The sequence below is a fragment of the Protopterus annectens genome, chromosome 1.part2 (assembly GCF_019279795.1).
Source record: "Protopterus annectens isolate FY-2018-M chromosome 1.part2, PAN1.0, whole genome shotgun sequence".
NCBI classification, from domain to species: domain Eukaryota; kingdom Metazoa; phylum Chordata; order Ceratodontiformes; family Protopteridae; genus Protopterus; species Protopterus annectens.
This window is the reverse complement of record NC_056727.1, coordinates 311,984,343-311,998,271: the sequence shown is the minus strand read 5'-3', so window position 1 is coordinate 311,998,271 and position 13,929 is coordinate 311,984,343. Positions and strand designations below refer to the sequence as shown.

Sequence of the window (13,929 nt, the reverse complement as noted above, 5' to 3'; positions counted from 1 at the left end):
ATAGCAAATGCTGGAGGTGTGATGGAAAAGACAGAGGTAACTGACAATATGTTTTTTGGAAAGTAATAAGTTGGCTGATTTAAAAAATTCTCTACAAAGTATGTTGTCAGAAATGCTGGGGAAGCAAATCAATGTAACTAAGAAAATGAGTTAGGATACAGGATTTGAATTGCCCAGACATAGTAAAGCCTTGCTAAATTTAATGTTACTGGCTGCCAAAAAAAGCAATTACTAGAAATGGCAACCAATAACTAAATAATTGATTATCATAAAGGAGATAAACTGGAGGTGTGATCTTTAGAAAAGGGAAGGAACACACTACATTGAAGTTAATGGAATTTGTGGAAACAATAAATACAGAATAATGTTCAGAAGGAGGACTGAAGTTTCAAAGTGCGGGAAATGAGCAACTTATGCAATGTTGGAGTGAATAATAACTGTTAAAATATACTTATAATGCAGGAAAATGAAAAAATGTTTCTTTTGTTTACGTCTACTATATGTGCATCTATATCTAAAACATAAGAATTTAATACAGACATTTAAAAATATTCTGTTCATATATGAATGAAATAGTAAATGTTATTTTCTATAAAAACTATATTAAGAACAAAATCTTCAAGAAATGAAATAGAAGTTATGTCCTTACCATAACGTTCCATGTGGAGTGTTCATCTCGCCTTTGTTCTTACACATGGGTTCGGAGCCGATCCTCGGCTCCGTGCCGGCCTCTTGCAAGCTCTGCATCGAGAAGAAGCTCGAGACAATCTAATACCCACAATCCCCTCTGCCTTTACCTCAGATCTAGTTTGCAAGCAAACCAATCTACATAACAGCACATTCATGCCATACATCTATACATACAAAAACAGACAGATATAAAGTATATGTGTATACCAACTATGTACACAGAATAATGACAGTAGCAAAACAATGCTTCTGACCAGGCATCAAAGAACGTTCTTCCTAAGGGTGGGACTGTAAGAACAAAGGCGAGATGAACACTCCACATGGAACGTTATGGTAAGGACATAACTTCTATATGTGATAGTGTTCAATCTCGCCGTTTGTTCTTACACATGGGTAGCGTCCCTAGCTCCTAAATCCTGAGGAACTCACGGGAGGACGTTCTTGAGCACAGTGGAACCAAAGGTTGCCCTGTCCCTAGAAACCTTATCTACTTTATAATGAGAAATAAATGTATGTGGCTTAGACCAGGTAGCAGCCGCACAAATAGCATCCAGAGGTAGGCGAGCTGCATGAGCCAAAGACGTAGATATTGATCTTGTGGAATGTCCTTTGGGTTTGTTTAGAAGGGGTTGATTTGCAGAATCATATACATAGATTATACAATCCGTTAACCACTTTGAAAGAGTTCTTTTGGTAACTGCAAGTCCTTTCCTGCTATCAGCAAAAGCCACAAAGAGTTGATCTGTTTTCCTGTGATCTTTTGTTCTATCCAAATAAAACCTTAGCTGTCTGTGAACGTCCAATTTGTGTAACATATACTCCATTTTATTGGAGTGGTTTTTGAAGAAAGTGGGTAATTCAATGGACTGATTAATGTTGTTAATCGAACACACTTTAGGGAGGAAGGATGAATTGGTTCGAAGAGAAACTCTGTCAGAGTGAAAGATCAGATAAGGGTGCTTGATGGAGAGAGCCTGAAGTTCAGACACTCGTCTAGCAGAAGTAATGGCTACCAGAAAGAGAGTTTTCCAGGACAAAAATTTTAATGGGCAAGAAGAGGCAGGTTCAAAGGGGGGCAACATTAATTTAGATAGCAACAAGTTTAAACTCCAAGGTGGCGAGGAGATCTGACCGGAGGTCTAATATGAAAACTCCTTTTAAAAGGCTTTACAAAGTCTGTGAGCCATGATAGGAGCTCCACATTCTTCCACATGGAAATTGAAATGGCAGCCAATTGAACTCTTAGAGTAGCAGGAGAAGCACCCTGATGAAATAAGTCTGTTAAGAACTCTAAAATCCTATTCAAAGGAGCTGTAAAGGGATCAACGTGTGTATTCGCCCAGAATACAAACCGTTTCCATTTGCTAGTATATGTTTTAGTAGTGGAAGCCTTATGCGAAGCCACTAATATATTCTGGACTGCTGGTGACAAGAGATCAGACCTGGCTAAGTTGGGAATTGGAGCAGCCAAGCTGCTAGATGGAGTGACAGAAGCGCGGGATGGGAACCCCTGACGAGTGAGTCAACAGATCCGGCTCTGGGTCCAGAATCCAGGGTCCCCGAATGCAGTGAATTTTCAGGAGGGAAACCAAATTTGACGAGGCCAGAATGGAGCAATGAGGATTATCGTCCTGTGAAGGTTCCTGGCTTTCTGGAGAAATCTCGGTATCAGAGGAAATGGAGGAAATGCGTACAGGAGTCCCGGGGGCCAATCGTAAACCAGTGCGTCCCTGGGGACTTCCCCTGGAGGGGGTAATAGGGCAAAGTAGCTCCTGCATTTGGCATTCATTGGAGACGCAAACAGGTCGCAGGAAGGCTGGCCCCATGTGCGAAAAATCCTTTTCGCCACTGACTGTTTCAGAGACCACTCGTGCGGTAGCAGAATTGCTCTGCTCAGCCTGTCGGCTATGACGTTGGATGACCCCGGGATGTGCGTTGCTATTAGAAAGCGACCCGTGGACTCTGCCCATTGCCAAATTCTCATGGCCTCTCTGCATAGTTGATAGGACTTGGTTCCCCCTTGTTTGTTTATGTACCAGACTACCGACATGTTGTCCGTCTGAACTGCAATAGTCCCTAGAGGAAGAAGGGGAGCAAAGTGTTGCAACGCTAGAAACACTGCCCTCAACTCTAGAACATTGATGTGCAGATTGTATTCCAAATTGGTCCATTCGCCTTGGACTGTCTGTCCCTGAAAGATGATCCCCCCACCCTATCAGGGAAGCGTCCGTGGTCACCGTAACTGTGGGCGTGGGTAATACAAACGGCCTCCCCTGGGAAAGGTTGCACGTTTGGAGCCACCAGTTTAGATCTGTTCTGCAAGTCTTTGTTATGAGAATCTCGTGTGTTAGAGGTAGTTGCTGGAATGACCATTGAGCAAATAGCAGCCATTGTAGGACTCTCATGTGCAACCTTCCCAGGGGAATTGCAATAAGGGAGGCTGACATGAGGCCCAACACCTTCAGTACTAGGTGTGCAGGAGATTTCCTTGACAAGAGTAGAAGACGAATGTGAGTCTGCAGTGATGATATCCTCTCTGGGGGAAGCCTCAGAATCAATTGGCGTGTGTTTAACTCTGCTCCTATGAACAAGATATTTTGTGATGGCTGAAGTAAGGATTTTCCGAAATTTACGGAGATCCCTAGGTGAACACACAGTTGAAGAACATAGTCTCTGGCCTGCAGTAGTTGGCCGGTGGTGGCCGAAAGGAGCCAGTCGTCCAGATACGGAAACACCTGGAATCCCTGACGTCTCAAGTGAGACGCTACCACTGCCATGCATTTGGTGAAGACCCTGGGGGCTGAGGTCAGACCAAAGGGCAGGGCTCGAAATTGAAAGTGACTGGCTCCCAGCCGAAAGCGCAAATGATCTCTGGATGCCCTGGCCATTTTGATGTGGTAGTATGCATCCTCTAGATCTATTGAGCACATCCACTCGTCCTTCTGTAGAAATGGAAGGATCGATTGAAGCGTGACCATTCGGAACTTTTCTTTCTTGACGAAAGTATTGAGGTAACTCAGGTCTAGAATGGGCCTCCAGTCCCCTGTTTTCTTTGGAACTAAAAAGAACCTTGAGTAAGTCCCGAATCCTTGCTGGTCCGCTGGGACTGGCTGGATGACTCTTTTCTAACAACTTTGAAATTTCTAAAGCTGCTGGCTCTCGCAGATGGGGCGGTACATCTGGGAGTCTTTTCTTTGGAATGGGATAGGATAGGAAGGGTATGGTGTAACCTCTGGTAACTACGCTTTTTACCCAATTGTCTGTAGTTATATCTTGCCAGGCCTGAGGGTATAAAGCTAAGCGACCCCCGACTGCCTCCAGAGCAGGACAGTCGGGCCTCCTCTCAGGAGTGCTGGAAAGGTTTACCAGGGAGTGTTTCCCTGTCACCTTGATGTTGCAGACCTCCTCTGCCGCCAGGGTGGCGTCTTCCACCTCTGCCCCCTCCTCTGCCTCTAGAGGGGGCATCACCCTGTGTGCCCGGGAAAGACCCTTGGTTTTGTTTCCGAAACCACATTTTCCCACCGCGTTGCCCTTTGGGGTACGGTCTGGTTGGGGTGGAAAAACGGACTCCGACAGCAGACAGAGTCTTTCCCTCTTGTTCACACCGGGTAAGGGTCTCCTTTACCTTGGGGCCAAAAAAAGTGGCACCGTCAAATGGGGCATTTGTAAAGGAAGACTTGAAGGCTTCCGCAAAGGAGCACAGGCGCATCCAGGATTGTCTACGAAGAGCAATCGCTGAAGCTGCTGCCCTACTCGAACCTTCGGCTGCGTAGGAAATCAGCCTCATGGACGAGTTAACAATCGATGTTAGGGTATTAAGTTGCGCTGTCACTTTCTCTGAGACAGCTGCATCTGTAGCACCCTGGAGGGTATCTCCCAACTCTTTGACTAGATCCCTCTGCAGACGTGTAAAATGGGTCAAATAGTTCAGGGACCGCATGGAAAAAGCCGCTGAACTAAAAATGCGCTTCCCATATCTATCCATCGTCCTAGAATCTTTATTAGGCGGATGGACAGACGAAGAAGACTCCGACATCTCCTTTTCGTGGCTGCAGCCACCACCATAGCGCCTACTGGAACTCCTTTAGTAAGGTAGGACTTATCCTGAGGTGCTGTGATGTACTTGTTCGGTTTCCTAGGAACAGGTTCCACTGTGTCAGGAGCCTCCACGCCCTTGAGCAATAAGTTCCATTAGTTCGTCAAGGGCGGAGTGACCCAGGAGGAGGAAGGGCGAGCACCAAATGCCTTCAGCAGAACTGACTCATCCTCAGAAGGGGAAGGGACTGCCAGTCACCTCTCTGTTTCAGGATCTCCAAAATGTCTGAAAAGAGACATCTTCTGAAGGTGACTTAGGGGACCCTTCTGACTCATCTAAGTCAGTATCAGATGTTATGGATTCCTGTGGAGAATCCAAGTGTCTCCTCTTACACAGTCTCTTCCTAGGGACTTCCTCGTGGGGAGCATCCGAAGAAGCCTCGGAGGAAGAGGGGCACCCTCCAGGGGTGGCTGAGACACTGGTGCCCGACGCTTGGATGTGGCCGTGGGTGCAGATGAAGACAAAGGCCCTTTATGGGGAGGAGAAACTGCTTCCACTGATGTGGTTGTCTGGGTAGACAACACCTTCCTCATCAGGTCGAACGCTCCCGGGTCCCGCATCGAAGAGTCTCCGGTTCAAGAAATGGGAAGAATCCCGACACGGGCACGAGGCATCGACCCGAGGACGGAGCCGAATCGATCCGTGCCGAGGCCCCGAGGGGGAGAGTCGGAACCGACACGTCGGTTCGACTCTCGGCCCCGGAACCAAGAACAGACCGTCGGCTCCGGTACCGGGTCCGACGGAGTCGAGGTGAGGGGAACAGACCGAGAAAAGGACGGTTCTGGACCAGAGGGCTCCACAATCAGCAGATCAGCCTCTTCCGGCTCCAAAGACTGAATCGGTCTCGGAGGAGGAATGGATGGAGATACAGGAAGGCCTTCAAGTTTCGACACCAGCTGAGTGGAAACCGAAATAAGTTTAGAGAGGCCCGAATGCTCCAGCAGCTTCTGCACCACACGATCCACATCAACATCCGAAAGTTTGGAGGAAGAACGGGTCGAAGGAACCGAAGACGGAGCCGACCTCAATATGGCCGAAGGAGGGAGCTCCATCACCGGTTCCAAGACTCGAGGCTCAGGAACCGACACCAGTTGAACACTCGGCCCCGAAGTCTGTGGAACCGGTGATCTAACCTTTGAAGAAGAGCTCGGAGCCGATGACTTGGGCTCCGACGTCTTCGATTCCTTAGAGGACTTCGATGCCTGGTCAGAAGCATCCAAAGCCTCTTGGAAAGCTGGTTTCAAAAGACCCTGTCCATTAGTTTCCTGCGCCTATCTGTCATGACCCTCCCACTGAAAGAGTGACAGATGGAGCAATCCTCTTGTAAGTGGAGAGGGCCAAGGCAGTAGACACAGGAACTATGGTTGTCAGTGACCGACATTTTTTGGCCACACTGACAACGCTTGAAACCAGACTTTGCCTTCTCAGACATTGTAGGTAATAAACAATTCCAGAAACAAACACACAGTCAAATCCGGGAAAAATAGTCACAATCAGGTAAATGTCAAATCCGGTATAAATTTGTCTCAATATGGTAGTATATGGAAAGGGTGTAGGCCCCGATACAAAAATACCGATAAAAAGGTTAACGGTACCAAAGAATCACGGAACCACAACACAATCACACTAGGTAATACTGACAATATCAAGTTAAATAGAATTCTCAATAAAATACAACAAAAAGTTATATCTTAGCTTAGAAAACCCTCGAGCTAGCTCCCAACGATGCGAATGCAGCAGCGGCAAACTAGATCTGAGGTAAAGGCAGAGGGGGATTGTGGGTATTAGATTGTCTCGAGCTTCTTCTCGATGCAGAGCTTGCAAGAGGCCGGCACGGAGCCGAGGATCGGCTCCGAACCCATGTGTAAGAACAAACGGCGAGATTGAACACTATCACATTGAGTGTTCATCCCATTATATACAACAATTGAAAAAACAATGTCAGATAATAGTTGTGTGTGTGTGTGTGTGTATACATCTAAAGACAGAAGGTACAAGAAGGTACAAGAACAAAGGGCACATCCACAAATGTGGGCAATACAGAGGTATCAAACTCCTGTCACACTGCATGAAAGTTCTGGAGAGGGTAATTGATAATCAGATACACAGACTAGCAGAAAGTAAGATGGGAGACAAGCAGTCCTGATTCAGATCAGAATGTTTGCAGTGAGACAGACAGTTGAGAAAAAGCTAGAGATGAGGAAGGAGTCCCATTGGGCATGCCTATACTTGGAGAAAGCATATAGCAAGGTCCAAAGAAAGCTGATTTGGGCCATCCTGGTTTGGTTGGAAGTCATAGAAACATTGGTCAGATTATTGCAGACTATGTAAAAGGACCAAATGAATCAAGTACGAACAATGTTCAGTCGCACAGAGGGTTCCCAGTGGGAGTGGGTGTGCATCAGGGTTCAGATCTGAACCCACTGCTGCTCATATTGGATGATGGACTACATCAGCAAACAGGTTGGAGGAGACAGATCAACAAAGTTGCTGTATGCATATATGTTGCATTACAAGCAGACACTGAGCAAGAACTTCATCAAGGATAGGGGGAATGGAATGCAAAGCTGAAGGCACATGGGATGAAACAAGAGTACAGATAAGACAATGGTACTGGGAGCAAGTGGGGGAAATCATAAGAAGCTACGAACTGAGCTAGAGGGGAAGACAGTGGAACAGGTTAACAACTTCTTCAAGTATCTGGGAGGGGTGGCTGAGGAGAAGGAAAGTCCGAATGAAAAGGTTAAAACTAGAATCAGAGGGGCTGCAGCCAAATGCAATAGAGTTTCAGGGGTAGTGTATGATAAAAAATGCCAAAGAAGCTGAAAAGTAAGGTGTACAAAACAGTGGTTTATAAAAATAAACAAAACTGTAAATTGCATTATTGCTTCAATTTAGTATTATTCATCAAAAGAGAATTATCTAATATGCATTATATTAACCAGAATCAAAATTTTCATTGCTATTCCTTGATAAGAAACTAAACCAGCCTGAGACTTGGGTCTATCAGAAAACCCTAGCAATGTGAGCATTTTTTACATAAATTCTTAAGAGATTGGGAAATCAATTCCCTAACATCTGGAAAAATCATAATATTCTCAAAAAATAAACAATCCTAGCTTAAAACTCTATATGCCTACAACCATGCACTTCACCAACATTCATACTGTTGCCTGTTCTGCTCTTTGCTAACACACAAGTGACATGTATGCATTTGTAGCTATAAGTTTACTATATTGTTTTTGCCAAGGGTTTTAACAAATCTAAATTAAGAATGATAATCAATTCTCATCAAGTTCAATCCGATCTTTTGGAAAATGTGTGTACAAAATATAAAGTGTTTTCACTTTATGCAATATTACTGTATTATTTTTTCAATAATAGTTTTAAGCAATTTTTTTGCTCTGCATTATTCCCATGCAGCAGATCACACTGGCTGACAGCAATGCCTCTCATTGTCCACCAGGTCTACTGGGCTATCTTTAATGCCCCATACTTACTCTGACCTATGCTCAGACACAGCAAGGGGACTGAGGCCTCCTGGTGTAGCAGCTGATTGCTGCCGAGGGGAGGGGGGTCCTTTAAGCATTAACCACCCATTACCCCTCACATGTACATGACTAAGCCCAATAGGTGGATGTACAACAGAGACATGCAGCATTTTGTCTCTCCTTAGCACCGACTAAGTCAATGTCTCCCCACCTATTTCCATTTAAGGACATGCCTCTTCTCCACATCCTGAACTTTCATCTGAGATTTAACTCCTATGTCCTCCCCTATACGATGGGCGTGCCCATCATTCCCATGCTGCGTCTCAGACACCTGAGTTGCTAATTACGTTCAGGTCATCTAGACAGTCATCAGGGCTTTATCCCTCTATGCCACAATGTGACTTACTCAGTTGGCAGTTTTTGCTGCAGTATTTGTCATACATTGCATTCAAATGCACAATCTCATGCAATTTACTAACCTGTACACAAAAAGGAAACATTAACAACAAGAGCTGTAATTACTAAAAAAAATTATAAGGATTAATTCTAAGAAGATCCTAAACATTATTAGACAAGTAATACAACAACACAGTGTCATGATGTAAGACTACATTTTGTTACTTACTTATAAATTTTTTTTGCATAGTTTCCAACAAAGCATGATGGGCATCTTCTGCCTGCAGGGCAACTGAACATTCTCTGGCCAATAACGTTCTTACAAGGTGCTCTCCACAGCCTGTAACATTTAACAACAGTGGCAAACCTCAAGATTTTTGTCAAAAGCTTACAACTATGAAAAATTAAAACTATGATAATAAGCTTTTTAACTTTGTTAAGGACTGTTAGCATTGATGTCTATTTCACCTCTCGTGTTCCCGTATTCTCTTCAAGCAGAGAGCATTCAACACAATGCCAGCTTTTGACTCCCAGTTGCTTCAGCTTAGAAACTCTTTGATATTTTTTACTTTTAACATAAAACATTTAAAAAGAAATCATTTATATTACTGTTTACTTTTTTTACACAAGTATATGGAAAAACATTACTTTTGTCAATGGAAAAATGTACACACTTAACAGTAATGTTCAGTCAACAATAAATGATCACAAATTCAGGGACTCAAGTCTGTAATATGAAATACTAAGGATTTGCTCTGAACCACTTTTGCGAGTCATACTATAATAGTGACTAAAAAATATATCAATATACACGTTACAGTCATCTCTCCATACCACATCCTTAGACATACCCTCAAAAAAATTAAGTGCAACAATATAAATTTAAAATCATCATCATCTTCTTTCAGCTGTTCCCGTTAGGGGTCGCCACAGCAGATCACCTGTTTCTATTTCTTCCTGTCCTCTGCATCTTGCTCTGTCACACCAACCACCTGCAAGTCCTCTCTCACCACATCCATAAACCTTATTTTAGGCCTTCCTCTTTTCCTGTTACCTGGTAGCTTCATCCTTAGCATCTTTTTCCCCAATATACTCAGCATCCCTCCTCAGCACATGTCCAAACCAACGTAATCGTGCCTCTCTGGATTTGTTTCCAAACCTTCCAACCTGGGCTGACCCTCTAATATACTTATTCCTAATCCTGTCCACCCTCGTCACACCCAGTGCAAATCTTAACATCTTAATTCTGCCACATCCAGCTCAAACTCCTGCCTTTTTGTCAATGCCACTGTCTCCAACCCATATAACATAGCTGGTCTCACTACCCTCTTGTAGACCTTCCCTTTCACTCTTACAGGTACTCGTCTGTCACAAATCACTCCTGACACTCTTTTCCACCCACTCCATCCTGTCTGTACTCTCTTCTTCACCTCTCTTCCACACTCACCGTTACTCTGAACTACTGACCCCAAGTATTTAAACTTATCCACCTTCGCCACCTCTATTCCTTGTATCCTCACCATTCCTCTATCCTCCCTCTCATTCACACACATATATTCTGTCTTAGTCCTGCTGACCTTCATTCCTCTTCTCTCTAGAGCACATCTCCATCTCTCCAGGGTCTCCTCCACCTGTTCCCTACTCTCACTACAGATCACAATGTCATCTGCAAACATCATAGTCCACAGGGACTCCTGTCTGATCTCGTCTGTCAACTTGTCCATCACCATTGCAAATAAGAAAGGGCTCACAGCTGATCCTTGATTTAACCCCACCTCCACCTTAAACTCATCCTTCACTCCCACTGCAGACCTTACCGCTGTCACACTACCCTCGTACATATCCTGTACCACTCTTACATACTTTTCTGACACTCCTGACTTCCTCATACAATACCACAACTCCTCTCTAGGCACCCTGTCATATACTTTCTCTAAGTCTACAAAAACACAATGCAACTCCTTCCGGCATTCTCTGTACTTCTCCATCAAAACTCTCAGAGCAAAGATAGCATCTGTAGTGCTCTTTCCTGGCATGAAACCATACTGCTGATCACTAATCATCACGTCCCTACTTAACCTTGCTTCCACTACTCTTTCCCATAACTTCATGCTGTGACTGATCAATTTAATCCCTCTGTATTTACTACAGCTCTGCACATCACCCTTATTCTTAAAAATCGGTACCAAAACACTTTTTCTCCATTCCTCAGGCATCCTCTCACTTTCCAAGATTTCATTAAACAATCTGGTTAAAAACTCCACTGCCATTTCACCTAAACACCTCCATGCTTCCACAGGTATGTCATCTGGGCCAACAGCCTTTCCATTCTTCATTCTCTACATAGCTATCCTTACTTCCTCCTTGCTAATCCATTGTACTTCATGATTCACTATCCCTACATCATCCAACCTTCGCTCCCTCTCATTCTCTTCATTCATCAACCCTTCAAAGTACTCTTTCCATCTCCTCAACACACTCTCCTCGCTTGTGACTATGTTTCCCTCATTATCCTTTATCACCTTTACCTGCTGCACATCTTTCCTAGCTCGGTCCCTCTGTCTAGCCAATCGGTACAGGTCCTTTTCTCCCTCCTTAGTGTCCAACCTTTCATACAACTCTTCATATGCCTTATCCTTAGCCTTTGTCACCTCTCGCTTTGCCATGCACCTCATCTCCTTATACTCCTGTCTACTTTCTTCATCTCTCTGACAATCCCACTTCTTCTTTGCCAACCTCTTTCTCTGTATACTCTCCTGTACTTCCTCATTCCACCACCATGTCTCCTTGTTGTCCTTCCTCTGTCCAGATGTGATACCAAGCACCTTTCTAGCCGTCTCCCTTACTAGCTCTGCTGTAGTTACCCAGCTATTTGGTAACTCTTCACTGCCACCCAGTGCCTGCCTTAACCCATCCCTGAACTCCTCCTCACAATTACCCTTTTTCAATTTCCACCACTTGATCCTTGGTGCTGCCCTCACACTCCTCCTCCTCTTCTTGATAACCAACGTCATCCTACAAACCACTATCCTATGCCGCCTAACTACACTTTCTCCGATCACCATTTTACAGTCTCCAATCTCCTTCAAACTGGCCCTCCTACATAAGATATAATCCACCTGTGTGCATCTTCCTCCACTCTTGTATGTCACCCTATGCTCCTCCCTCTTGTTAAAATACGTATTCACCACAGCCATGTCCATCTTTTTCGCAAAATCCACTACCATCTGACCTTCTGCATTCCTTTGTTTAACACCATACCTACCTATCACCTCCTCATCCCCTCTGTTCCCTTCACCAACATGCCCATTGAAATCTGCTCCAATCACCACTCCCTCACCCTTGGGTACAGTCATTACCACTTCATCCAATTCACTCCAAAATTTTTCTCTCTCATCCATTGCACACCCAACTTGTGGAGCATATGCACTAACAACAATCATTACACCATCAATTTCCAGCTTCATAAATATCACTCTATCCGACACGCTTTTCACCTCCAAAACACTCTCAGCATAGTGTTCCTTCAGAATAACTCCTACGCCATTTCTCCTCCCATCCACACCATGATAAAACAATTTGAACCCACCTCCGATACACCTAGCCTTACTCCCCTTCCATCTGGTCTATTGCACACACACAATATACCAACCTTCCTTCTGTCCATCATATCAGCTAGCTCTCTCCCTATACCAGTCATACTGCCAACATTCAAAGTTCCAACCCTCACTACCACAGTCCTAGACTTTCTCCTCTCTTCCTGCCTTCGGCCATGTCTTCCGCCTCTTCTCCTCCTTAGACCAACAGTAGCCCAATTTCCGCCAGCACCCTGTAGGCTAACAGTACTGGTGGTGGTCGTTGTTAACCCGGGCCTCGACCGATCCGGTATAAAAAAATTTTCTTGGTATCTGCATGAAATGTTTTGGCGAAGTTTTACGCCGGATGCCCTTCCTGATGCAACCCTCCCCATTTATCCGGGCTTGGGACCGGCACAAAGAAATGCACTGGCTTGTGCATCTCCAGTGGCTGGGTTAACAATATAAATTTAAAATAAGATTACCAAAACAACTAGAATAATGCATTAGTCACAACACACCCAGTGATGCAGTTTACATGTATATTGAAAGAGATCTGGATTCCCTCTGTGTTATTGTATGCCATTCTGCTGACTGCCAGGCCAGCAAAGAGAGAGAAATTAATGCAACAGTCACAGAAATGGTCACTGGTAGGAGTAGTGCTGTTCCATACACACAGCTTCTCCTACAAATGTTATGAACAGAGACAATCCTTCTGCCTTGATGACATGTACCACCTCCACACCTACTATATTTACAGGTGTGCTATAAATAGTGGTCAAGCCTGTCTTTTGTCTTACAATTATATTTTGGGACTGCTCAGGGAACCTGTTGTCATCATTCACTTATTATTTTGGTGATTTGACATTCAGCCACAACCCCCAATTCCAAAGTCTTCCTTAAGCTAGTACCATTTAGTAGGTCCTAGATAAGGAGGATAAACTCTGCAACCATGAGCTTACCACTTTCCAAACAAATGGTATGACAAAGCTAAACATTGTTCCAAAATAATATTTTTGGCCTTTCCTCTGCTTCCCGCTAATTATCAGCTCTACTCCTCTGGACTCCCAACTGCCTACTCATTCCCTTTGGGCTACTACAGTCAAGGGTGTAGCTGACTGAGGAGAGAAAGCACCACACTGGAAGTAGATGGAACACAGCTCTCTACCTCTTAGCAAAAAGAAATCTGGACAAAGACAAAAATAATATGGGGACAAAACTCCAAAAATAGAGACAAATTTTAAATACTGCTTTTAGAAACTTAGAAAGTTGTTAAAATAAAAGTTCTTGTGTTTCCATGCATTTTCTGAAGGATATGAAGTCTGAAACTCAAATGCCTGTCATTATTAGGGAATTCAATCTTAACTGATTTGCCATAAAAATCCAGAAAACTACATATTTTATGAGGAACAGACGCAAAATATGAGGCAAAAATATGGACAGTTGAGAGGTATGGGTGGAAATCGTGTTCCAAAGGACTGCTGCAGAAACTCTATAACATAAATGACCACAAATGAAAATCAGTCATTACTCGGAATATAGTAGAAGCCAATGGTTGAATACATCTCAACTGCATATATCTGTGCAATCTGTCTTCTTACAATCCAGCTAAATTACTTATTTTCGGTACAATTTACTTAAATTATGTCTGTATGTTGACCATGATGCTCATGTAGGCTGA

The 13,929-nt window shown here is 44.0% G+C and overlaps 1 protein-coding gene across 2 annotated transcripts in view; it reads right to left on the bottom strand.

Annotated features, from left to right (window-relative positions):
• TASP1 (taspase 1) overlaps positions 1-13,929 on the bottom strand; it is a 1,724,078-nt gene that overhangs the window by 710,424 nt on the left and 999,725 nt on the right. For both annotated transcript variants that reach the window (XM_044056205.1, XM_044056211.1), the window contains exon 11: positions 8,903-9,013. In XM_044056205.1, the coding sequence (XP_043912140.1) occupies positions 8,903-9,013 (111 nt within the window). The remainder of the gene's footprint in view (positions 1-8,902; positions 9,014-13,929) is intronic.